The following is a 27,857-nucleotide window of genomic DNA, read 5'->3' as shown; positions in this document are numbered from 1 at the left end:
CTCTGATGTACGACTACCTGTTTGGTTGGCACGACACTCTCTCTATCCCCTCTCTGATTATTCTGTTCTTACTTCTTATTCTTACCTGCAATCTGCTTTTACTTTGGTTTTAGATTTTTAATATCTGAGTCTAAATACTTATTATAATAACATGTTTAGACCCCAAACTCCCTAATAAAAACAAGTATTATGATCTGAATAATCCACCCATTTGGGAGAAAAACCATGGATCGTGTGCTTAAAGCTGCTATGACATCTGGGTCTCTCAATTTATCTAATCGTTCATTGAGGTATTTCTCTCTCTCTTTTTTTTTTTCTAATTTTTATTAACAATTCTTTCTCTTAATCAATTTTCGTTTCTTTTCGATTTTATTAGTGAAAGCTTAAATAAGGTAAATTTTTTTGTTTTGATTGAGCTTATAATGTATTATTCTCTTAGTTGATAATGGGAATTTTATGGAATGTAGTTTTATGATTTTTTTTTGTAAATCTCATTTATTCTTTGTTGAGAAATCTTCATGGGTCGATTTTGTCTTTGAATTGCTGTAAATATTGTTAAAGTTGGTTTCTATTGATGTGTTTTTGTAGATGCCTTATTACTGTAGATGATTAGGCAGATTGTGTGATTATATTAAATGAGGCAGTGGAGTATAATTAGTTCCTTAATATATCTTTGGTTACAAATTATAGTAATTGGTTCCTGAATTCATTTTTTGGTGACAAATGCTAGTGAAATATTTGAACATGATTTCTTGTGGTTAATTAAAGATTGAATGGAAAAGGAACAAGAATGTCAAAGCCTTGATCCTAACAATATGGGGTCAGATGAAACGGAAATAAAGAGGAAATAAAACTTCTATGTTGAATTGTGATCTCGTCATTATTTCCAAGTTTTGCCATTATTTGGGGTTTGAGTGATAGGAGTAATCAGCAATGTTAAAGGTTGTTAATGCCTAATGATATATCGTTGTCAATAATACTTGAAGGTCTGTTGTAAAATCGTAGGATTGTAGATTAAAATTGATATTTTAATAACAGTTGAAATGTGTCCTTTGCCTCCATTGAATTGGCATTAGAGAGTAAGACAGATCGTAGATTCCAATGACTGCTTGGTGGGATTGAAGCAAAGATCAATGATCAATACTTTACTCGACCTTTCAAGAGTGTTTAGTGTTAGCCTGGTAGGACTGCCAAGTTAACTAGTCCAAATAAAGAAAAGGGGAAAAAAGTATTGTTAAGGAGTGTTGTCGCTGAAAACTTGTTTGGATCAGCAAGTTAATGAAAATTTTAGAAAGTGACATGGATATTAGAGCATCAAGTGACATTTCTGTGAGAATTTGTCATTTAACGAGAGAAATGCAACATGTAGAGAACCATATAAAGAGACGTGGTCCATTTAATTGATATGTTAGCCAAAAGGTGTGCTCCACCTTTGAATTTTTTTTAAATGATTTAAGTACATTAGTCTAAGAGTAACTGTTATTCATTTTCTTTCTCCTTAGGGTTATTTGGTGCACATTAAATTTAATCCATAAAGGGAAATAGAATATAATTCAAGAGAGGGGGTTCATTATCTTTGCTTGGTTCATTTAAAAAAAAAAGATCAATGCCCCTTTGAAGTTTTTTGGCCTCAACTTTTTAGAGAACTTCTCTTTTTCTCCCTCTCCCCTATATATCTTTCCAAGCCACATTGACCAACGCCATTTCACACGCTGTCATGCCACGTACTCACGTTTGGATCAACATAGTTAACCATGGATGTTAAAGGTGTATAGCCAGAATTATAGAGAAATATGTGTGAACAAGGCAAAAGGTTCCTTGCACAAGGCAAGAGGTGCCTTGTACAAGCCAAGAAAGTGCATATTGGGTATGCCTTGAATGAGGCATGATGGGAAAGGAAGGTGCCTTGACGAGGCGTGTAACATGCTGATGGGCTAGTGCTCGTTCGAGTGGTTTACGACAAATGCGACTTTTCTATTTTGGTTGATACTTGGCGGGCAAGTTGTCTATTTGTCCTAGGGTTTATTTCTCTGATTTAGGGGTCTATATAAGGGATTAAATCAATGTTTGGAACTCTGTGTAGAGGCAAATACAAGAGAAAATAGATTTGGGAAACTTGAAGAGCTTTGTATTACATAGAGTGTGTGATATCTATTAAATGTGAGATCATTGTGCTTGAGAGGCTGTTTTCAACGCTTGTGAGGGTTTGTTTCATTAATGCAATGTTGATTAGTTAATGAAATGCCATCTTTTTTGAGCGGGAGGTATCTAAGATACCTCATTAATCATCTTTGTGTTCTTGTGTGTAAGTTTTGTGTACTCCTTAGTGTATGTTCCATTTTCTTTGTGTTTTTCATCTTGTTCTTTAGTAAACAGAGTCCTTAGCCTTTCATTTCAATTGGTATCAGAACTTGGTGAGTTTCTTGGGTATTTAGTGAGTGAAAGAATGGATTTTGGTGAAAAAGAACATGAGTGGGGGAACAAGGTTCCATATTCCTTTGCTTGATGGAAATATGAACTTTCGGTGTGGAAAAGTTCTGTTGAAGACTTGTTGGTTCAATAAGGTATTGATGATGCTCTTGAGAAAACAAAGTCCTCATCATTGGAGGTTGAGAAGTGGGTATCCATAAAGAAGAAGGCGGTAAGCACTATTAGGCTTCCCATTCCTCATAAAATCAAGTATAACTACTTGAAGGAGACGGATCTCAGTGTGTTGTTGGAGAAGTTTCAAGACTTGTTTGAGGCGAGAGTTGTATTGACTAATGAAGCCAGAGGATACAACTATGCAAGATCACATTAACACATTCAACGAATTTGTGTGTCAATTGTGGAATGCAGATAAGAAGTTGTCGGATGAGGAGCAAGGTTTACTTTTTTTAGCTTCTCTTCCTAAAAGTTATAGAAATATAGTTCAAATATTGCTCATAGGAGGAATTTTATTACTCTTGATCAAGCATTAGTGGCGCTGAGTGAGAATGATAGGTTTATGGTGAGATGTGAGGGGGAGGAGAAGAAGAGTAGTGGATAAGGCTTGTTTGGTGAGGGTTCTAGTAGAGGGAGAACCAAAGAGAAGGGTTACCAAGTGAGAGGGAAGTCATAAGAGAAAAATGAATACAATAACATGGAGTATTGCTTAAGAAGAAGGAGCACATTCATAGGATGTGCAAAGAGATGAAGAAAGACCTTAAGAGGATGAGTAGCTTGAAGGATGGTAGGAAAGACATTGAGTCTAGCGGAGAGGCCGCTCTAGGTTCTGTTGAGGAGGAAGATTATGGTGCACTCTCGTTAATGGAGGAATGTCTCATGGGAAAGAATAAGTGATTGACATCGGTTGCTCATTCCACATTTGTTGTGGCAAAAAAAAAAACTATGCTTGGTGTTTGTGATGGAGACTTTGTCACTTTGCCAAATTATGAGAGGGTGAAGGTCGAAAGTATTGGTGAGGTTGTTGTGGTGACACATGATAGTGTCAAGAGAAGATTTAGTGAGGTGAGATATCTTCCTAAGTTGAGAGGAACCTCATCTCAGGGTAGATTGGAAGTTAAGGGATGTTCTTTCAAGGTTAGTGGTGGGACCTTAAAAGTCATTAAAGGGAGCATGGTACTTAGAAAAGGAAAAAGGAGTGAGAGCAACTTGTATATGCTATAAGTTAGTGGTGGTTGCCTAGGCCACAAGGTTGATGAGATTGTTTGTGGGTCACCTAAGAAGGTGACATTTGATGATGGTGGGAGATTTGGACTTGAGGGGTAGATTGTTAGTGCAAGTGACAATTCTTCTAACTCGGGAGATGATTTTGATCACGCATTGCCCACTCTGTGGCTTGCACATTGGAAGATGAGGTTGGTTATTCAAGGAAGTATGAGAGGTTGAGGTTTGGATCACTTCATGAGGTGATCAAGAAGGTGCATACAGAGTGCTTTAAACAAGGCAAGATTGTGCACATTGGGTAGGCCTTGAACTACACATGATGGGGGAAGGAAGGTGCCTTGAACGAGGTACACAATAGGAGGTTGTAAATGCTGATGGGTTGGTGCTCATTTGAGCACATATAGTGCTCGTTCGAGTACCCTCCAGGCAAATGCGACTTTTTTTGTTTTGGTCAATTTTTGGGAGTCTATTTGTCCAAAGGTTTATTCCTTTGATTTAGGGGCCTATACAAGGGAAAAAGAGTTTGAGAAACTTAGAAAGCTTTGTATTAGATAAAGCGTGATCTCCATTAAAGGGGAGATCTTGTGCTTGAGAGGTTGCTCTCAAGGCTTCTGAGGGTTTGTTTCACTAACGTAATGTTGATTAGTTAATGAAATACAATTTTGTTTGAGGGGGAGGTACTCAAGATATCTCATCAATCATCTTTGTGTTCATGTGTGTGTTTTGTGTGCTCCTTAGTGTATGCTCAGTTCTATTTACATTTTCTTCTTGTAAAAAAATGTATTAACGCTATAGAAATTACCTTGGTGGTTGGTTTTTATGTTGAACATGTACTTGGTTGACCCTCTTTGTTAACAATAATTATAATTTTGTGGGAAGCAGTGTCTTGTGTTGGCATAATAGTGCTTACTTGCGAGCTATTTAAGTGCTTATTTATTCACATAATGTGAGATACTCTGTGGAATTTGGCTTCATTGTGGTATTATTAATTATTGTGGTTATGTGGAGCAAGACAAAACGACACACAAAGGACATGCACTTATTGTGGATTATCAATAATATAGTGATTAGAGGGCATTGATTTTTCAGTGCTTTTTTTGGAGATACAAGCTCACATTTAATTTGTAAATGAACAAAGTTGAGCAATGATTAATGTGTGCTTTCCAAATTGGTTGTATCAGTGCACTGAGACGCATTTTAAAGGTTTATAAGGGAGACGTGACCGTGATATAGGGTGTGATAATCATGAAACCTTCCGCATTGACCATGAAAGTGGTTTTGTACGCGCCAATGTTGCAGTAGACATGGTTGCACCTTATAACGCTCATGGTGGCATCCTTGGATTCTATATTTTATTAGTATAAAATTGAATGCATTTGTGGTTTAGGAGTTATAAGCTTTATGCACAAAACAAAAGAAAGATAAGTGATTGGACAAAGCATTCATGCGAGGGGTATTCCCCTAGATTATTAGTTGGACTAGTTCCACAGGTACTCCTTTTTGTGGATCATATTTTGAATCACCGAGGGTCTGCTGTTTGCTATTTTAAAGAATATTTTCTCATTTGCCACTCCTTTAGAATGCACTTACTCATTACTCCTTTTAACCTCATACTTAGTCATTTAGCTAATTGCATTTGCTTCAAAAATATGGGTCTGCAATACCAGACTCCTTTTAACCTCATAGTGGTATTATTGCAATATTGTAAGATACTTAGTAACGTCAATTCAACATCAAGGCCCTTCACAATTCCAAAGCTACTTAAATAATTTAATTGGTTTTTAGTAAGTGTGAAAATGTTAGAACAAGCTACATTTTAGAATAATTCGGAGTATTAGATATTATATAGCACATTATTTGATGGTGATATGATGTAGCATATTAAAGATAAAGATCGCTACTGTACCACCTTTTATTTGGGATTCAAATATGAAAAAGGATGATTTTGTTCCCCTTTTTTCCTTTGGTTAAAATTCATAATAATCTAATAAGTGAAAAATTAAAGCAACTGGATGATCCTCAAGATAAACTAAAAGAAATATCTCTCATTCTCTGATTACTTCCCAAGAGAGACAAAAGGTGTTTATTTTGGCGGACCACTACTTTTCTTTCTTTTTCTGTTATATTCAAATGATGTTTTTTCGTGGTCTTGTCATCCTCGTATATGGGTACATTGACCATTTTTTGGTTGAGTTTTAGGCTATTGACTCTTGAGTAAACTCCTCCCTGAAGGATCGTGAGAGAGTGAGATTGAAGTGAAAAAGGGAGGATTTTATATATGAACCTTTGTGGTACCATCCTTGTACCACCATTTTGTGGTGAGTGACTTGTTGAATGGAGAAAAAAGGATAGAGGGATTAGTTGCCTTGACAAATTTTTAAGGATAGAATGGAAGGCCATAGGGTGAATATCATCTGAATATCAAGAGACAAACATTTTTTAAAAGATACATAGAATTTTTCTTGTATTTTTATCTCTCTTATGAAAACCACCTAAGTGCACCTCCTAGATAGGCTTGACAAATATCTCTTGGTTTAGGATCATAGAGATATCTAAGGCGCATGCTTTTCTGCACTTTTTTCTCTTTTGCATTAAATTTTTTTTGAAAATACTTTTCTTTAATAATATGTCGTAGAATAGTGTTATCTATTATATGAAGATAGATAAAGAAAAGGAAAAAAGATTTTCTCTTATTTTTGAAGAGAGAAAGACAGATTAAATAAAAATAAGGATTTGTTTGGAGTCCTAGATGGTTTCCCTTTTTGTTTTGTCGTTTTCTCGTCCATCTTTTTTCTTGTAGATATCTTCTTTTGTCTTCTTTTAGATTCATTCTTTTATCTTTTTTCCTTTGGCTTCTTTGAACTTCTGGCTTCTTGTTTCTTTTTCTAATTTTCCTTTTCTTCAACTTAATTTCTAATTCCTTTTCATTGTTTTCTCTTTATTGTTTCTATCAATTTTCCATTCTTTTATGGTTTGTCTTCTTTTTTTCATTGTTTTTTAATGAAATGTGATATAATAAAATTTTTAATCGCTTCTAAATAAATCATTAATAGTAAAATTCTCAAAGAAACCATTGGCTTTACCTACTGGAAGCTCGTGCTTTAACTTTGCTTCTAAATAAACGATTAGTAGTAAAATTCTCATATTTTTTTTTGCATCAAATCTTTTTTAAAATTGTTGTATAAGTTTTTGAGCGAAAATGTGTGCTTTACCTACCAAAAGCTTGAGGTTTAACTTTGCTTCTTGAGCTCAAGCTGCACTACCATTGTGCGCTTTGCTACGCCTCACAATTTTTAAAACAAAGATTTATTAATATCCAAGCCTACCATGTTATGTTTTATTTTCATCTTTCAAATATATTTCAACTACTCTAGATGGAATTACTCCGCATACTGCAAAAACAAGGCCGCATCGTATTGTATTTGTCGTATCATAAAGATTTTGAAATTTTACCCAACCGGTCTTACCTATCGTAAAGGTGTAAAAAGCTGCATTTCAGGCCATTTCAAGCGATATTTCATGGTTTGGGCCGGTATTTGGTTGTATGACAATCACATCATCCTCATTACCGCATCACATTGTTCATCATCACTACTGTTACCGTATTTTTGCACTATTTTATTGTGTCTTGTTCTCCACCTAGATAAACTGTTTGAATTTATTTGTCTCTTGCCAACTTTCCACTTAGATAATTATATCAACTAGCAGGGCTTCTTGTAATGGGTGGTCAAAAGTACGACTGACAAGAGCCTATGAAGAAAAGGGACCTAAAAAATGGGGGGAAATATTTGATTGTAATTAATTTTTTTTCAAATGTTGTTGATGTAACCCGTGACTTAGTACATGTTCTTATGATCAAATGTAAATTGCATGTTTTTCAATTTGTATAAAAGGGTTCCTTTATATGCTGGTTTAACTAGGACCCCTAAAAAGTCAAGAACGATATTGTTTACTACCAGCATTCTAGTAACTTAATAATTTCCGAAAGAGCCTCCCATTTGCAAGATAACTGACTAATCGCATTTTCTTTCTTGTGGTGTTTTCTTGTTAGATGTTGGACATTATTGCTTTCCACACTATGTTGTACAATTTTTTTTTTATATATTTTGTGATTTATTTACAGGGAAGTTCCAACTGAGGTCTATCAAAATTTTGATGGTGCTGGAGAAGGGGACAATTGGTGGGAGGTGTGTAAGCCCTAATCATTTCCGTCCTTCCTATTGATATTTTCCAATTGTTTATATGAGATATGACTTCTAAATCTTGCCAAAACAATGGCATTATGTATCGTCTTGACCGTATCGTTAAGATTTTAAATTTATTGAATGGGTATTAGCCGATTCTTAAAGGTGTTTAAGAACCACATTTTAGGCCGTACCAAGCGATATTTGATGGTGTAGTCCGATATTTGGCGGTACAACAACCGCACCATACCTGTTACCGCATCACCGTCTCTGTTACTGCAATCGTGACCGTTACTGCATTTTTGCACTTTGGTGTTACGGTTATTATTGTTAAGCCTAAAGTGATTTTTGTTTGTTTTTGTTTCATCATTTCCCCTGGAGTGTACAGATAGTTGACCTACAAAAGCTGATCTTGGCCCATAATAATATTGAAGTGTTGAGAGAAGACCTGAAAAATTTGCCTCTGTTGACTGTGTTAAATGTTAGCCACAATAAACTGACCGAGCTTCCTGCGGCGATTGGGGAGTAAGTTGTTTTGACTTTTTTGGTTGCTATTATGCTGTTGGTGAGCTAATCTTCTCCTATTTCCTTCATCCTCATTATGGAAATCAACAGGCTTCCCTCACTTAAATCACTTGATGTGTCATTCAATGCACTAGCTAACATACCGGAAGAGATTGGATCAGCTACTTCTCTTGTTAAGTAAGTTATCTATTTTTCATAGTGAAAGGAGTGACAACCGGAAAGATCATTGTTATTCATAAATTTTGACTTTGATACTCTTCTTTTGGGTTTAACTTTGCTGCCGTGTTTTTTTCTCACTTGTAAATGAATACTCAAGTTTTTATGAAAATGTTCTTCTGTTACTATGTTTTTGTGTCAGGATTGATTGTTCAAATAACAAACTCCTGGAAATCCCCAGCTCTCTTGGACATTGTACCGAATTAGCAGAGCTAAAGGTAGTGCTTAGCTGCAAAACCTTTAGTTCTTCTCTATCTCATTATATGTTCTGATTGATTAGTTATTTGCTAACGGCTGATTAAAAATACTTACTATCAGATTGCTCACTGTTTTCGAGTTTCCAGTGAAAATACTTGTGCTTGCTATCCCAATATTATCTAGAACATTAACCATCTGATTTTACTTCGCTTAATCCTTTATTCCTTTCATGTATAGTAGGTATACAATAGTTTAAAGTTCAAAACTTGCACATATCTCGAAAGCCTGCACACTATCTGATCTTCTGCTGATGCATGCTTGTGCGGTCAAACCAATCTTTAAATTCACAGATACTCCCTCCATCTCATTGAATTTGCGGCATTTTCCATTTTGGTCCCTTCCACTTAATTTGCATCATTTCTATTTTTGGACAATGGCCCACCACTTTCTTTTAATCTCATCCATACATTTTAACTCTCTTTTAATTTCATCCACACAATTCATTCTCTCTCTTCATTTATTACCACTTTCTTAAAAATTACCCTTTTTCTCTTTGATACAAATCTAATGGGCTCTTTTCATTTCATTTATCACATGATATTTGCATTTCACTATTATTCAAATTTTGCTGTTGTTTTAGTCCTGAGATTACATAGGGAGGATAATGTACAGAAACTTCACTGAGTTTGAGAGCCCCATGAATCTTTACCCGTCTTTGTTACAATGAACTGTAGAATTCGTTACTATCTATAACGTGGAACTGTACAAGAGGCAAATACATGTTTATTGCTTCTTTCTTTGGTCCTGCTGGTGAATTTTTGTGTCTTCATACTGCGTTACTGTTATCCTCTTCCAGGCTTCAAATAACAGTATTGCAAGCTTGCCAGAAGGTCTAGTGTGCTGTACAAAATTATTGAAAGTGAATGTGGAGGTACTATAAACTATTTCATAAAGTACTCGAAGTTCTACTGCTATAAGCTTCTATATTCTTGACAATGCCACAATTTTCAACCAGGGAAACAAGCTCACAGAACTATCAGACCCTATGATTTGTTCGTGGAGCATGCTCACCGAACTAAATGCCTGTAAATATCTTTGTTCCTCTCCTAGGTTTTATTTTACTCATTAATTGCACACTTTTCTAAATCGATTGTGTTAGTTGTTTCTCTTAAACTGTGATGCCCTTGGTTCAGCAAAAAATCTATTGAATGGTATACCAGCGAGCATCGGGAGGCTTTCACGTGTTATTCGCCTCGACCTGCATCAAAACAGTGAGTTTCCTCTTAAAATGTGATTGTTTGATTCAGTATTTATTTCACTGTTATTTATGCTTAATCTGGTGCAGGAATCTCATCAATTCCATCGTCTATTAAGGATTGCACTTCCCTTGTAGAATTTTATATCGGGTAAATTTTTCTGCTCTTTGACCGCTTTTTGTGTTAGGATTCTTCTCAGCGGTTAATTATCGTGTTTTGTTAGTCATTCTTCTGACCTATTTGTTTTGACATATTAGGAGCAATATGCTGTCGTCACTACCGGCAGAGATGGGAGAGCTATCTCTGCTAAGCATATTAGATCTTCATTCAAACCAGGTGAGTCCACTGTTTTTTCAGTTTTTTGTGATTATTTTGTGGAAAACTACCTTTTATGATGGTACCCAGCACTGGCTGTCTCCATGATTCATAGTTCTCCTTCATTCTGCCTTTTTCCCCTCTCCATCTTCCCTAGTCTGTTCTTCTAATCTCCAAATATTACTCCCCCATCCTTATACTTGATTTCTTTCTTCTTTTCTCTGTTCTAGTTTTCTCTCATCTTCAACATCATGGCTCCTAGTTTTATTCAACTTGGGAAAATGTCAAACTCCATCAAGTAAAGAGTAGAAATTTTTACATAAAAAAAGGAGTAGAAATTTTCCCTCTCCTATTTTTAACCTTGTCTGTTCAAACTTTTCCATATTGGAAGGTTATAAAAAAAGATAGCGAATTGCTACTATCTTCTGCAACACTCAAAAGTATAAGGCAAAAGGTTGTATGCTTCCCAGGTGTAACGCCTATAATACCTTAAAAGTATAAGGCAAAAGGTTGTAAGATGTTACTGTAACCATTCCATTTGTTGATGATGATGAAGTTTTTGGCGGTGTCTTGTTGAACCCTACTTAATTCCCAAGAATTTTGAAAAGGGAGAAGAGAAAGATGCATTTAATGGAGTAAGATCTTGAGGAATAGAAATAATGAGTGAAGGTGATGTAAAAGAAACCCTGGTGGGAAAACAACAAAAGGACATGACATTCAACACCTGATTTATGAGCATTTTGTTGGAATCTGGCATAAATAGTGTTTACCACCCCAAATCTTTTGTAAAATAGTAAAATCAATTCCCACCAAAGAATCAAATTGTTGTAGGTTGTTTTTTTTCTTTTTTAAAATCTTATTACAAATTGGCTCAATAATAGAATTTTTTCTCAAAATAATGCCCTAATAACCAAAAGTTCTTTAAGTACCGCCCCTAATTTTATTTCTCCATAACCGTCCACGGAAAAGCATTATATAGTTCATATTTTTTAAACATCGCAACTTACTGACATGTTGAGAGCATTACCATTTTTTCCTTACCAAGCAAATTTAGTTGTTTTTTTTTCCAGTAATTTCTCTATTAAGGTAAAATCGCTAAGTGTTTGTATGCATTTTTTTTTTAAAACCGATGTGAATGGGTGTTTTCCCTTACTAAAGAAATTTAATTGTTTCTCTTGTAATTTCTCTAGTAAGTTAAATTCGCCGAGGTTCACTAATTTTAACCTATAACAAAAAATCCCATCAAATTTCGAGTATTAAATAAACTTAGTTTATATCAAGTTAACTAGAGGATCCAACATCGCACACAAGCGTGCAAAATTATAAGTGCTGCCATTAGCAACATTGCCATTTATAAGAAAGTTATAATTTATAGATAAGTAATGGTGTTGGAGTTGGACACAAAAACACAACTTTAGAATCAAAATGCATGCACGCGAATGGCGATGGTGCTAAATTGCTAATGGCGCTTTTGACAACTTTTTTGGCAACACTTAGTACTTTGTATGCTTGTGAGTGGTTATAGTATAACAACTGAGGTTTTGAGCAGTTTATGGGCATAACCGCACATAAACCAATTTCCCAATGCATATTGCAATGATTTTACCCATAAACCAAGTGAGAATTCTTTTTGCGACAAGTAATGAGTTTGGATGGTATTGTAAGGTATTTTCTCCAAAAGTGCTTTGGGATTTTGATATAATGGGGCATCATTTTGGGCAAAAATTCATCATAATATTACGTTTCCTATTGAACCTTTTCATGGACTCGCAATAGCTTGGGAGATGAGATACTAGTTTCCCATGTGTTACCTGGTGTAGTTGTGATTTTAGACATCTTTATTATTCAAAGGCTATGGAGTTTATTTTTGTATTTTTCTTTTTTGACAAGGAAAGATTTATTAATATTTTTTGTATTATTTTTAAATAAAGAGAAATATACAATGTTAGGGATGAGGCATGCCTGAAAAAACAAGAAAATTATATCAAGATTCTCCATTTTTTCCTACATAGATCATCTAGTGGAAAATCTAAAATAAGTCATTGGACTTAGCCCAAAACATAGCTAAGAACTTTGCCTTCTCCCAAACAACAATTAACATTAGAGCTTTATCTTTTAAAAACTCTTATCTTTTTTTCCTTTCAAAATGTCCAAAGAATGGCAAAGAAACAACTATTCCAAAGAAATTTTAGGTGACCCTTAGCTTCAAAACCACCGTTGTTGGTTGAGAGGTGATCGCGGGCATCTTTTTTGTAGGTTTTGCAAAGTGTTGAACTTTCCTAAGGCCACAAACCTAGAAAACAACCTAATTTTAAAGGAAACTTGTAATCTTCAATGCTATTATAATACATTATGCATCGTTGACCTGTTGTTGGTTGAGAGGTGATCGTGGGCATCTTTTTTGTAGGTTTTGCAAAGTGTTGAACTTGCCTAAGGTCACATACCTAGAAAACAACCTAATTTTAAAGGAACCTTTGTTTTCCAAACCCGGTTGGCTGATGGAAAGTGAGGCGAGAAATTCAAATACAATATAACAGAATGATGCGTGGGAGAACTCAAAGAAGTATTTGGATTCCAATTCTTCTTATCTGCAATTGACGAGGGGTGCAAAAGCTCTCTAAAATGAAAGAAGCTCTCGTATATACTTAAAATCTCTTTCAGAGGTTCATGTCTAAAGGAAAAAGAATATGAGTTTCCTGTCATTCAACTATAATATGAAGGAAACATAAGCATTATGTCTAGTGGATAAGTTAAACATCCTAAGAGGATTCTAAGAGCTTGATGATCGACCCAGATCTACCCTTGTCACCCCTCCCTATTTTAAGACTTGTACAAGATTAAGATTTTGAGTGTACCTGAATAGACCAGTCAAAACTATTGTTCTAGTTTCTTTCTTAGTTTTGAAATGGGATGTTTTCATCTCTCTCTAATGTCATGCACACAATAGGAAAAGGTCTCTTCAACGCATGAACGTCTAAGAATTCACGTTTTCACGATGTCATATATTGCCTACCTTGTCCTGAGATGATTGTTTTGCGTTCTGTTTTCTGTTTTTGTTTGTTTGTAGCCCCTGTTTCTCGTTTATTGGTCGAGCTTCGTTATGTTTATTCTTTCATTTAGGAGTTAATGTTGTGAACCGCTATGCATCTCTTCTTTGATTTTCATTGTTTATAAACTCATATTTCACGGGTGGACATGTGTTTTAAGTCTTGACAAGATTTCAAGCAATTTTTGTTTGGATGCAGAGGATCTCTAGATCCTTTTTGAAGATCAATGTTGAGTAAGTTCTGAAGCTCTTGCATGTATGCATATTATCTGCAGTTAAGAGAATACCCAGTGGATGCTTGCAAGTTGCGGCTGTCAGTTCTTGATCTTTCAAACAATTCTTTGTCAGGCTTGCCTGCTGAAATTGGTGCGACTTCTTGACTTCTGTATAGCTCTTTGATTTTGGTATTTTTTAAACGTTGTGGCGTGATTAATAGTTTGTGTGGCCCATTGGGTATGACGAGTATTAATTTCTAAAAGAATTATTAATTGTTTCAGAAAATGAAAGAACCATCTAGTGTAATTGAATGTGCTCATGTGATTTATTTTTAACTCAAATTGAATGATAAAGCATTACCATCAACATGCTACTGATCCTTACCTGCATGAGCTTAAGATTTCCTGAGCGCTTGAGGACTTGAAAAATAAAGTAATAACCAAAACTGGGCACGCAACTACGAGGCTGATGTGCAAATCACACAAAAGATTCACGGGGCTTCTAAATCCCAATGATGGAAGATTTAGTCGTGAAAAAGCAAAAAAATATTTACCTTCTAATGTTAATCTTTCTTGGCCCAGCCCTATTCAATTGTTATCCAAACGGTAAAGAACAGACCCCTTCTTCCCCTTTCACATTATTTCTCCTTTTCTGTCTTGTGCATCGTTGCCCTTCCTGAATGCCTATCTGAACAATGTGGAAGACAAGAAATGTATTTCATTGCTGAAAAAAAAAGTTTTGAAGTAGGAGTATGTGTATATAAGTAAAAAGCTGAAATAGTATGCTACTACTTGTGTGTGCATAAGATGAAGGGCTTTCAATCATTGATAAGAAAATGACGTTCAGAAACTACACTGCTGGCTAAGAAACAAGATATGAGGCCCTAGTATAATGTAACAGATCAGCCCGAGATAGTAACAAAAACTGACTTTATTAATTAATACAAGAACGATACTATGGGATGTTCGAGTCTCCCAAACACTCCTAAGTGTTTCCACTTCTCTCTCTAGTTATTTCCTCTCCTAAAACATCCCATACTCCCCTCTATTTATAAGAGACGGGAGGGGAAAATACAAACAAGAATAAAGGCTATTAAAAGACTAACTAACATAACAACCTAAAATACAAATCTAACTAACTTTTATTCTTTTACATTATATATGACCCTAGGAATATGCCATGTATGACAATACGGCCGCCTAAAGGTCCACCTTGTCCTCAAGGTGAGTAAAATGTAACTCGGGTTTAAATGTTGACATCCACACTCGAGCCATCTACAACTGGAGCACTTATAAACCCGATCAAGTACGTGAGTGTATCTTTAAGATTGAATGTTTTGTAATGATGGGTTAGAGTGAGTGGGCTGAGAGGAAATTGAGTAGAAATAATTTGAAATTGAGTAAAATGAGAAGAATTGGGTCAAATGGTCCAAGGGCATTATCGACATTTCATATTAATTAGATTAGTTATTACATTTTTTAGTAGTCTCTTGGGGCTTAGGCTATATATAGAGTCACCCTTGTAATAGTTGTAGAGCTTTTGGGATAATAATAATAAGGAATTGGTCTTTTGGGAGTTAGTGGATAGACTCAAAGTGTCCATACTATCCAATTTCGATAACGGGTCCGGCTGATCTGTTATATATAAATAGTCTACCCTTTCATCCGAAAGATCAGGCGAGTGTTCTAATTTGCAGAATTGCGTGAAACTTACACACTGTATTCCTGCAAATAAACTTTTTGTTGATTATGTGTACAATATTTCTAAAAAATATGATTTGAATGATGGAAGTGGAAAGATGTCTCCTTGAATTCCTCTGATTATTAGGTACACCACCAAATTGTCAATGAATTAGCTTCTACAGTTTCAAGATGTCACAATGAGTTTGTCTTTAAACTTAGTGTTCCCTTCTAAGTTACAAAAACATCTTTTGATTAGTAGACCCAAAAAATTCTATATAAATAATCAAAATGCCAAAGAAAACACTCTGAAGGGCAGTGTAGAAGTAGGTGATCAGAGGATTCTTCTACAGCTTTGTTTCTTACAAATTTGCAGAAGCTCCAGAAACTTTTTGTCTCGTAATACCAAACTTCTCGAACGAGCACATAAGTGCTCGAATGAGCAAGCTTGTGCTCGAACTCGTTTTGAGCTGGTTTGCTTCATACGTTATATTCGTGCTTCCTTAATGCTATAGCACTTGGACATTAAGCTTCAATACTTGTTTTGTCCCACTATATACAGTACAAGGGATAATTCCCAACTTGCTCTAAAGACCAACGATAAATAATTGGCCTTATTTAATGCTTTGCAGGGTTAATGACAAGTTTAAGAAAGCTTGTACTTACTGGAAATCCTATGCGCACCATTAGAAGGTTCGATGTTTTGATTTTTATGTTCCGGTTATTTTTCTAGCATTCATTCAGTGTTCCTAAGTATGTGGTCTGAAAGAAGAATGTAAGAAAGACCTTCTCTTTGGACAGCACATTGGTATCTGGACCTACAGCTGCTTTATTAAAATATCTTCGAAGCAGACTCCCTTCTGCACAAGGTATACCTTCTCTTTTTTTTTTTTTTTTTTTTTTTTTTTTTTTTTTTTGTTTAAATTTATGTGAAAGTCCTAGGTAACTTGGTTCTGCATTCTCCTTTTGCATCCACAATAAATTTTTTTCAATGAAGTACATTTTTTTTGTATTTAATTTGACAATGGTATTAATGTAGAGGCTGAAGTTTTGACTCCAACTAAGGATGAGATGGTGGCTATGGCAGCTCGATTGTCTATGACTTCAAAGGTATCTGATTCATGTTTCTTATTGACTGTTGGGGCTCAAGTAATATTAAGAGGCAGAATTTTATATAGCTGAGCTATTGATAGATTTCTCCCCCAAAATTTTGGATTATGGCTCTTGCATTGTTGTTGTTGTTGTTATCGTTATTGTATTGATAGATTTCTTCTGATGTTTATCATCTTAATCTGATTTAAGGAACTTTCACTTGGAGGTATGAACTTGACTTCAGTGCCTTCAGAAGTTTGTTCGTCAAATGAAATAACAAAAGTTGATCTCTCAAGAAATTCAATTGAAGAGCTTCCTGTTGCACTGTCAGCCTGTTCTTCACTTGAGGTTAGCTCTATATATAACTTGACTCTATGTTATATGTTAAATAAAGGCTGAAATAATACCATTCAATATCTCTATATACTCCCACTACCATCTGTCAAACCTTTGGCCCATTTCATTTTAATTGCTTTATCAAGGAGAAGGAAATGTTTTGGTGGTGTGCCTAACTTACTTTTTCGGGTAAACTAAGAGAGCATTAGAAGAGAATGGCGAAAAAGTAGTGGGTATCGGCTAATGTTGCCAACAAGATAATAAGCCAAACATTTAGAGTCGGAGGGAGATTAGCCTTTCAGTTTGAGTCTTGGAGAAGACTGTTCGTCAATAGCAGAGACGCAGAATATGAACTTGTCAGGTTAAGTTTTATGCAAAGGGAGCTTTTTGTGTAAAGGAGTCTTACAATAATAACAGTATAAAAGAGTGATATAGAAGATATAGAATTCTTCAAAACTAACATGAGAAGATTGCATAAATCATAAGGCCTTATTTATTCCAACAGCAGCCAGATTTCATGATGATCTATAGAAATCGGGACTCAAGTCAATAATTCATAAGCCTTCTGGGTTATTTTGTGAATCTCTTGCATCAAGCTTGAGCAAAGTGGGAAGTGAATTAGTGACCTCCAATGAACAATGACTTTTTTGTATGGTTGTCCGACCTTGGATGCAGTCCTAAGTGCAGATAGTTTCATGGATAAATTGCTCGAGTTGTAAATATTTTGGAACTTTCCCCTTGGAGGGCTTGTTGGTGCTTGATTGGCAATTAAATTGGATTTCACTGCAGCTTTTAAGGTTGCATAAATGTGCAGTCGTGGTTTCCACATGACACACCACACAGAATTTCCATCAAAGCATTGCATCTCCGTGGGACTTTGTCCCCTTTGAAAATCAAAAAGTGACATTTACAATAAATTATAAACATTACTGGGAAAATAACCTCCTCTATGGAGCAAACAGGATAACATGTGGGCTAGAATCTCTATTGACAACGAAAAGTATGCATCTTTGGCAAGATACTAAGTCCGTATCTGCATCATGGGGGCAAGCTTTATTATTTTTTCTTAATTATTGCTAGTGAACACGCTAAAATTCTTACCTTAGTAGGAATTTTACCATTCCATTATTCCATATGAAAAGTGGACTTTATAACTTGGACTTTTCCTTCATAGAAAATCTTCGCCATAGTTACCTGGAAGTTCTTGGTTTATCGCCACTCTCACCCATAAATTTTCCATCTTAACAATGGATTGGAAGTAAGTGTAATGAACTGAGTAGTCTGACATTGGCATTCAAGCTTAAGAAGATGATTCACATTGATGTAAGAGGAAATTAGAAAATAGGTAATATAATTTTCAGACTTTCAAGAGTTCCTTCCTCTCCAAATATTAGTTAAACTACTCACTACCAACACTCACAATATTCAGAAACCTTCTCTCTCTATTTTCTTCGCTAATTATAGAAGTCTCACATGTTCATCTTGCTTTCTCCTCTTCATGACCAGCTTCTTTTGCAAGCTACTCTGAACAAACTATTGTTAAAATACCTACAATACCCCTCTATATGTTAATCAAACTATCGACTGCCCAAAGTTTTACCTTGTTCTCAAGGTAGGAGGTAGTAAGCTCTAACTTCATTAGTAGATGGAATAGGAAGACCAATGAATATGTTAGCCACTTAGTTGAATACTTTGAGTGCATAGAAAATAAGGTGATGCTGCTAGACTTGGACTTTGTCTGATGCCATTTGTTTGAACATGATGATCAAGCTACTTTGCTTTGCTCCCTAATTGTAGTCTTTAGCATTGGTTCCATACCAAGTTCCACCTAAAAAGTCTCCTAGATGGACTATAACAACCACTCATCGTGAAACTTGACCCCACGCACAGTGATGCATAAATATAAGTACAATAACATCCTTTCCAAGGCCGCCATCAGTTCCATTACAATGACTACAGCCATCAGAATAATTTTTTGTGAAAACCACAACTCCACCACTAGATCCATACGCCATAATGAGACCTCCACCTGCTCTTTCACTCCTTTCATCGGGATTCTAAATTACCACCATCAACTAACAGAAAATCCACTAGTGATTCCATCACCATCACCAAAACTTAAGGCAAGTCCGTTGACACCACCTCCTGTTGCAAATGTCCTTTTTCTAAACTTTGTCTCCTACTATGCCTTGTTATTCATCAATAACTGGCTTTTGCAACCTTAACCACTGTCATAATCACCGGAAACACCACTTAACCAAATTTGATCTCCACCACTTCAATATCTCTTTTCTCCATTACTGAATTCATCAACATTGCACTATCTCTTCTATTGTGGTTGGTTCAATGTCAACTTTGTTTTATCTAGTTTAAACAGAAAAATGCTTTATCAACTTTCTCCATCTACACTAGATGAACTTGATCTATGTCAGTCAATCCAAACTCCTCTTACTTTCAAAATTACTTGTACTCGTAATGTTAGATTTTTTGCTGCATCGTGGCCACACTGAAACTGTTTTGAGGTTACTACATTTTCAGTATAGGTTGCTATTAATCACAAAAAGACTACAAAAGTGGTTTCATGACCATTATCGCCCCTGCAAATGCATGCGAGATTCTGCACTCTCTTGTGATCTTATTTTCCACTCCTTGATAGTTCTCCTTCGCCATGAGATATCGCCTCCATGAAATTTTGGTTGAGCTCCAATGATTTCTGCCAGTATATTAATCTAAATTGCTCACACAATTTTTTCTCTCTTTTTAACTTGTCCTAGTCTAAGCCAGTAAGCCACTAAACTAAGTTTCTAATGGGTTCTAAGAAAGCAGTTAATATTTAGTACCTTCTTGGCAAGATAAGTTAATTACATGAGCACGACATAATAAAGGATTTTGAGCTTACGAAATCACTAGTTCCCGATACGTTACCATTACTTTAATATCATGGAGTAATAGCCGTTATAACTTGCTTTTCTAACATATTAGCCATTATTATTTTTTATTTTAAAGGTCTTTCAATATATATATATATATATATATATATATATTATGTATAATACGTATATATATATATATATATATATATATATATATATATATATTACTAAAATAATGATTTTATTTTCAAGTTAACATAGCGACATCGCAACCATTACCTCAATCGCTATGACATTCTCAATTTTTTTTCTACGGTGTTACTCTTTCCCTCCTTTTCATAGTGGATGGAAGCTCTTGTCTTTTGTGATATTCCCTTTTACTAGCTCTTGTCTTTTGCAAGTAGTGTATTGCTGCTTCTGTAACTAACCCACGTATGCAGGTCTTAATTTTGTCTAAGAACAGGATTAAGAATTGGCCAGGTGAAATTTTGAAGTCTCTCCCAAAACTTACATGCTTGAAATTCGACAGTAACCCTCTTAAAAAGGTGGAAAAAAACTTTTGCTTTTATTTTCAAGCCTTTTCTAATCTTCAATGTCTTAGCTTATTAATTTTTTCCTTCCCATGATCATTTCATGTAAAATTTCCACTTCATCAGATTCCTATAAATGGGTTTGAAGCCATCATGAGGCTCCAAATTTTGGATCTTAGTGCTTGTGTAGGGTCATTACCCGACACTGCAGCCTTTACTAGCTTACCACAGCTGCAGGAGCTTTACCTCAGGTCCTTTATTATATGAATTCCTTTATCAGAATGTCCATTTGCTTCATGCTCTTTTCGAGATCTACTCAAAGTCAAGCTGACTTCTCATCTGCACTTTTTGATTTGTGAACGGTGTGGGCTCAACAGACGAGTGCAATTGCATGAAGTTCCCTCAGATATTTTGACGTTGCGAAAGTTGCAGATTCTTGATCTGAGTCAGAATTCACTGACTTCCATTCCTGAGGTAATAATTTGTTTGTTGGAAAGAATATGTGAACTTATGAGTTATGACATTCCAGGAGATTTTTTATTTCCACTTAGTTTTAGCTTTAGGAAACCTTTAAAAGTGTTTTGGGATAATTCTATAACTTTTCCATATTGCTTATTCTAGGCTGTGAGTCTTCCATACATCTTTTAGGTTCTTGACTTGACCGATGAAATATTGATTATCTCCCTCTGTCAATAGTCCTAGTGGATTCAATTTTTTTTTTAATCACTACCAGGCACCCCATAGCTACCTTTTGTCTCTATCATAATATTATCTCTGTCCATCCACTTTAATTATTTTTGTGAATATCATAAAAAAGTTATCTAAAATTGTTATAGATACAAATGGGCTAAGCAGGTTGCTTAATGAATATTTATTTTAGGAAATTTTTTGCTGGTGTGTTCAAAAATTTTGGTTATTGTGGTTCTGGAATTTTCAATTTATAAGATATTCAAGCAATTAATTAGCCCTTTATGTTATTACATGTTTTCTTGTTCTAGATTATGTAAAATTTGCTTTGATGCCAATTTTAGCTTGTCAGGGAATAGAGACCAACATAGACCCATGAAAAGGGAATGGGAGAAGTGTTGGTGGCGTATTCAAAGAGAGACACCTCTAGATACGATGGGATGATCGATAAAAGTGTTGTGAAGAGTGACAGCCATGAGGAAGTTTATGTGTTTGTTTGATTATTATAAGAGAAATATTAATCTTTAATAATACTAACTATTAACTTATAGTCATTAATGAGTGTGCTTGTTAACTCCAGAATAGGGCAATGGTGGTACACTTGCACCTGTATTTTTTATCTCGTGTAATATGTTTTTCATTTCTAGTTTACTCAACTAGGCAGACCAACCCTTTATATTGCTTCGCAGGGATTCCAAAATATGTCTACGTTGACTGAGCTAGATCTTTCGGATAACAACATTACTACACTGCCACCAGAGCTTGTAAGTCATAAAATCTTAAATGCTTTCATTTTTTTTTTCAAGTCTAAGAGATCAATTATCTGGAATGATATGTCATTATCTTTTGTGCCCGTCTCAAGTTCAAAGTAAGAAATAAGAATCCATTACATGATCTCCATCATAATAAAAAGAATCTATTACATGATTTCCTCCTCTTATATATAGATTTATCATGTCTAATCAACGAGGGAGGTCTTCCAATAGAACAGCTCTTTCTATCTGACAGATAACAAGCCTATGATCTTGTCTTGGATCACTAATCCCTATTTTCTCATAGACTATAATACATGGTGTGGTGGGGGGACTTTGTTTATTTTAATTATGGACAAAGGGAAAATATCTGTGATACCAAGAGAGCAGGGAAATTTTAAATTAATCCTGCTCTTTGTTAATTTCTTAGGCTTTAGCAACTTAGTTGAATCCAAAATAATATTTCTATTTATAGAAGCCAAGTACCGTCAATTGAAACCCCCCTCATATCCCTGCTAGCCCCCTTATTTAAAATACTGGGAAGTGAGATCCCATATATATAATACCTGTTCCGATTTTTTCTTTTTGGTTTTTCCGTCTTGTCTCACACCACCTCCTCATTTTTACGACCTTACCACCCACTTTCTCCTGCAACGGATGAGCACCAAACTCTTTAGACTTTTCCTTTTGCTGCCTTCACTTATTCTCCTTTACTTATCTTTGCTGCATGTAAAAACTCGTCTTTGTGCACCACTCTTTTTACAACTCTTTATATGAGACAGAAGCTCAAGCATTTCTATTTCCATGTTATGTTTTCCAGCAGTTTTGGGCTGGACTTCTGTCTCGATATGAGGTTTTATAAATCGTCCTTCTTTTGGTCTAGATGTATTTTGAAGGCTTAGGTCTGGGATTTTCTCGGTAGGGTCAGGGTTATTTCAAGGTGGATAAAATATTGGAGTTTGCCAGTAGCCCAGTACTGTGGAGGGTTGAGCGCAGATAAACTGGTGGCAGAAATAAGCCAGAAAACAAATGTGAAAGTGAAGGGAGTCCATGGTTTATGACGTATGAGACAAACTCTATAATCAGCCTATAATTTTGACTGAGGGATTGTATTACATTTCTTGTTATAAATTGAGCTTGAAGGAGATTGATAAGTGAAAAAGACACATCAACCGTGTTCTTTATACGTGAAGCATCTTTCATAATTTAATGAATTATCTAGAGAGAGAAGATGTCAGGCATGAAAATGAGGTGTTTTGTGATGTTGTACGTCCTTCAGTAAACAATCTATAGGAGTGGAACAATGCAGGAGCTTCCTTGGCAACATTTTTGAAGCTATCAAATGCGATTTATGATGTTGTACACTAAATTAACAATTTCAAGGTGAGCTTCCATTGGAACATCCTTTTCTAGGCTATCAAATCCTGAGAGAGAACTGTAGGGGAAGAATAATGTAAGTGAAGGTCTTTAGTGTTATTTTCAATGGTGTAATACCTGTATCGGTATTCGGTATTTAGGAAGGCTGATTTGGATTAAGCGTTATCACTTCCACCCATAGTTACATGAAACGTGGAACGTAGCCACGTTCTGCGATTCGAGAACGTTCGTCCCCAATCACCACGAAACGCGACCCAAATCGCTCAAGGTGACATCCTGGTTTAGAAGACCTTTTCTAAACGGTATTTTGGCCTTCATTTACAAATTAAAGAAAAAAGAAGGTAGAAAAAACGAGATGAAACCTAGAAATTTAAAACAATTGCACTTGAAAATAATTTCTTCAAGCAAAATAATGATTTTAATTTCATTTTGTTTTCAAATACATATTTTATACATAATGTATCTCGTACCCAATCGTTCCCCAATCAATCTAGGTCGCGTTCCTCGTTCCCCTTCCCATTCCTCGTTTCAAACTAAATGTCGTTCAAGGTAACAATTCCACCTACGCAATCCCAAAAACATAGGATTAACCCGAGACTTATTAAAACTTAATTTACCACTGGATATAAAACAGGATATGCACCGTTTGTAGGGCTTTATGTTGCAGGTAAACAAGTTGCATTGTTGTGATGTTCCCTAAGTTACTCTTGCTACTGATTGTGGATCTATCATGATCCATCATTTATTCCTTGGCTTTCGTGTTCTTGCTTGAAATACATGGAGAAACTGTTATGAACTGTTGTGCAATGGTAGTTACTCCCTTTATCTATCAGGTTTGCACCATTTTCCCTTCTAGTCCATCTTATGGATTTTGGTCCACTTCCATTTTTGGCCATGACCATACTCTTTCTTTAATTTTCATTTATACATTTTACTTATCTTTTCATCTCATCCACACATTTCTCCCACTTTCCCATTAATTGTACTTTTCTACCTCTTTTTTTCCCTTTCCTCGATTTGTACAAGAATTATGCTTGGGGCAAACCCCATAGGATAGAGGGAGTACAAGAATTACAATTCTGGATAAAAGTGAATAGTTAAGTAAATGGGCAGAAAATATGAGGCAAAAGCTGAATGTATGTAAAGGAAAGTGGTAAATTTTGTTTAATATAGGACTAGCTACAAAACGTGAAACATGTCGATTATGCTCTAAACTCCCAATGTGTAAGGACACTTTTTAAGTTCTCAAAAACAACCATGTAACTCCTTTCCTTGAGCTTATATACTACTCGATCCTATTCCTTTTTCCCCAAGAGAGTACATTATATGCTAACGGAATTATTTCCTACATAACAATTCGTAACATAATTTATTCTCTAATCTTCCTTGATCTTTGCTTTGTTTTACCAAGTTGCCCTCTTCAAATTATCTAGATCATCAGCATCATCATACCTAGTATGGGTCTAGGGAGGGATATCCTTTCTCGGACCATAACCCTATCAAAGGAGGTTGTCGCCTATGTGACACTGGGCTCAATAAAGACGTGTAAATAAAAACAGAGATAAGACATAAACAAGGCAAGACAAGAAAAAACCAGCATAAACATAAAGACTAAAAAAAACCACAGAAATATAGATAACAGACATACAGGCACTAATAATTAACATGGCAAAGAAAACTACAAATGATCCAAGACAAGAATTTGGCATTTTCAACTAGTTGTGTCCTAGTCAAGTCCTCAGAGAGGTGTAGCTCGCTCACATCAATATTAATTTGCTCCTCCTGCGTTTTCTTACGCCTACCATGACTTCTCTTTGTATCAAGCGTCATGTTTTCCCCCTTCTCAAATTTGCGTTTGTGGTCTTTCTTTGCATTTGTCCAAATTATCTCAACCTACTTTCACATATCTTTGACGAAATGAGCGCAACCCCTAACTTTTCTATTAAAACCTGGTTTCTAATCTTTTCCATCCTAGTGTATTCACACATCTACGTTAACATTTTCTTCTCTTCTGCTTGCATCTTATGCTCATATATCTTCCCAATTGACTAACTTTCTGCACCATACAACAAGGCCATACAATAAGGCAGGTCAAACTGCAACTTGGTAGAATTTCCTTTTAATCTAGTTAGAAATCTTCTAGTGGTTGCTCTCCATTTAAGTCATATAACTTAAAATCGATGCATTAAATCTTCATCGATCTCCCTTTTACTTTGGAAAACTGATCCTAAGTAATGGATTTATCTAGATAAGGTGTATTAAGAAGGCCATGTACCTTGCATAAAAGAAACCTAACTAGTGAACTTTTTTCAACGAAAAAATCTACTCCTTGAATCCTAGTATGTCAATTGGGTCCCAAATTATTACAAGGAAAATTTACCTAAACAATCTAATCTTTCACCCATTTTCCTACAATAATCCAATATTTTGATTAATCCTTAATAATCCCAAATTTAGTGAGTGTTTTCTTATAACATCATTTGCAAAACTTTTTACCTGCCATTACATGTTATTTTCATTAAAAAAAGAAAAAAGAAAAAAGAAAAGGAATATTGAAAGTAAACTATTGACACTTATTTCTTGCCCGCCAAATATCAAATCAAGATAAGGGTATGTAAAGCATTGCAGAAATTATAAGTTTAACTTCTATGTAGATCAAACTATAGGAGAAAATTCTCCATAACCAAAATCGAAGCTGAACATTGGTAGATCCATACTTCAAGAGTATATGAGTTTTGAAAACAAATCTTTGGCATGTACAATGAATCTTAATTCAAAACAAAGTTGGGGAAAATTCGAACTCAAAATTGATGATAGTAACTTTTGTACTAACAATGTGGACCAACAACATACACATTTTGCACAAAATTCATATGGAAAATTCCAATTCCGATACAACTTAAGGCAAAATCAAGGAAATATAAAATTAACAAGATTAATTTAAAACCTGAGAATTTAAAGTGATGGGAATTAACAAGTAAAAGAATTTAGAAAAGTGGTTAAAAGCAAGAACATACCTGAAGGTGGGATGAGGAACGAGAGAGGGGGAGAAGGAGAAGAGAAAGTGGATGATGATTTTGGACAATTACAAGAATTAGGCCAGTTCACAAGCATACTTAATCTTTTACCATTTCCCTCTAATTAATTCTTGACTAATTAGAATGTTAAGATGATGATGATGATGATATAAATGAATAATATGAGTGCCAACCCAAATGATCTTAATAATCAGATTGTGTTTGAAGATCAAGGACAAGAACATCAAGCTATCATTAATAAAGAAATTGATATTAACAGGTAACTGGTAAAGGAACAACGTTCCTGGGCAATTGACCCTAATGGTCGGATTATTCATGGTTAATTAAAAGTTGAGATTATTCTTGAGAAATTGATAAATGATTGGATTATTTTAGGTAATTTTTTCTTGTTATGATATACATATACATCAACATTCCATTACCCGAGTGTTACTAATGGACTCTAGCCTAAGCGGGGTTTGAAAGGTTGATCCTTAGATGTGTGCAACCTTACTCATGTAATAACAAAGAGATTGTTTCCTGTTGACCCTTAATTGCAAACATTATCAGCAACTTCACATGAATAAGAAGTCTACATGATTTAAGAACCATTTTACTAGTCTATTATAATCCAAAACCAAAGAATTATAAATCGTTGACTCCATTGAGAATGGACATTATATATATAGCTTCCATTCAAATTCTTCTTCGTTCAACATCTGTTGTCCATCACACTAATTAAAGATTTAAGCAAACAGAATCCAGGGTGGATAAATATATGTTGTCTATCATACTCATAGTGTGACAATGCAGTAATGATGACAATTGTGGCACAGTGATGCGGTAACGGGACTGATGAGGTTGCCATAACGCCAAATATCAGCCGAAATTACGAGATATCCCTTGAATCAGTCTAAAATGTGGTTTCTTTACACCTTGAATAAATTTGAAAACCTTTCCAATCCAGCCTTGATTTTGCACTATAATCACATTTCTTTTCCCAATCAGGTTATTATAGATGATCTTTGTTCTGATGGTACTTATCTCCTTTTGTAATGTGTATTTCTTGTCATCCATAAAAACCTTTATACAAAGGGTGTTAGTGCTATAGTTGGATTTGAAACATTACGTTCTATAATGAATTTTCTGAACAGGGTTTACTTGAACCCAGCTTACAAGCCCTCAGACTTGATGGAAATCCTCTTAGAAGGTATGCAGCATATTGTCCATGCTCACTCTTTGGTTCATTTTCTTTGTAGTAACTTTTATTGTAATTCTAACACTTTATCTGTTCTCTTATCAATATATGTGGTTTGAGAGGTCATAATCAATTTTTAGCCTTTAAAATAGAAGAGGTCATAATCAATGTAATATAAAATTGTTGCAAATAAAGCTAATCTAAGTTTCGGTATTGTTTTGGCTTTTACATTAGAAGAGTTCATAATCTATATTTATTACATAGTTTTCTTAGGTGCTTGTTTGTGCCTTCTTGCAGCATTAGAAGGACGATTTTGGATCGTGGAACCAAAGCAATTCTTAAGTACTTGAAAGACAAAATTTGAGACCCGCTGCTAATGATCTTATTCGTTTGAAATAGAATGATACGATATTCAGAGTATTTCTAGCGGATGAACATATTTCTATTTTTGAATGGTTTCTTTCGTTCGTTGATTTCTTCTTTGTCAACTTTCTGGCTTTCTGCTTTGTTCATTATCATTATTAAGTCTCAGGTTGGTGTGTGAGTTTTCCAAATTGTATCATCAGGGTCTTAAAGTAAAGGTGTTATATTTTTTATTTGATTTTAATTTTTTATTAATTTACCAACAAATTAGTGATTCAATCGGTTAGTCAATCAGATTAATTCGTTCTAATATAAGCATATCGTTAATTAATCATATATCTGTTACAAG

General features: G+C 35.0%; 1 protein-coding gene across 2 annotated transcripts; it reads left to right on the top strand.

The window, feature by feature from the left end:
• Nucleotides 1-27,844, top strand: LOC130807332 (plant intracellular Ras-group-related LRR protein 6). 2 transcript variants are annotated; one of them, XM_057672501.1, is made up of 21 exons: nucleotides 1-290; nucleotides 7,772-7,835; nucleotides 8,221-8,357; nucleotides 8,448-8,534; nucleotides 8,716-8,791; nucleotides 9,628-9,702; nucleotides 9,787-9,856; nucleotides 9,965-10,042; nucleotides 10,117-10,177; nucleotides 10,285-10,363; nucleotides 13,664-13,754; nucleotides 15,916-15,976; nucleotides 16,085-16,152; nucleotides 16,323-16,393; nucleotides 16,586-16,723; nucleotides 20,025-20,129; nucleotides 20,241-20,365; nucleotides 20,492-20,588; nucleotides 21,491-21,565; nucleotides 27,102-27,157; nucleotides 27,443-27,844. In XM_057672501.1, exons 1-21 carry the CDS (start codon nucleotides 226-228, stop codon nucleotides 27,507-27,509), a joined length of 1,746 nt encoding a protein of 581 aa, XP_057528484.1. In that variant the 5' UTR covers nucleotides 1-225; the 3' UTR covers nucleotides 27,510-27,844. The 2 variants fall into 2 exon arrangements, with proteins under 2 accessions (XP_057528484.1, XP_057528485.1); XM_057672502.1 differs by lacking the exons at nucleotides 20,025-20,129; nucleotides 20,241-20,365; nucleotides 20,492-20,588 and having other exon boundaries at nucleotides 25-290.
• Nucleotides 27,845-27,857: the final 13 nt, after the last annotated feature.

Source organism: Amaranthus tricolor, chromosome 3, assembly GCF_026212465.1.
Source record: "Amaranthus tricolor cultivar Red isolate AtriRed21 chromosome 3, ASM2621246v1, whole genome shotgun sequence".
Classification (NCBI taxonomy): domain Eukaryota; kingdom Viridiplantae; phylum Streptophyta; class Magnoliopsida; order Caryophyllales; family Amaranthaceae; genus Amaranthus; species Amaranthus tricolor.
The sequence above is the reverse complement of the archived record's forward strand: the minus strand, read 5'-3'. Positions and strand labels throughout refer to the sequence as shown.

Bases quoted from the DNA above. Each gene is read 5' to 3' on its own strand.
- LOC130807332 (XM_057672501.1), top strand. From the start codon at position 226: ATGGATCGTGTGCTTAAAGCTGCTATGACATCTGGGTCTCTCAATTTA. The intron at 15,977-16,084 runs GTTCGATGTTTT...CTCTTTGGACAG, and splicing joins CCTATGCGCACCATTAGAAG to CACATTGGTATCTGGACCTA. The intron at 21,566-27,101 runs GTAAGTCATAAA...TTTTCTGAACAG, and splicing joins CTACACTGCCACCAGAGCTT to GGTTTACTTGAACCCAGCTT.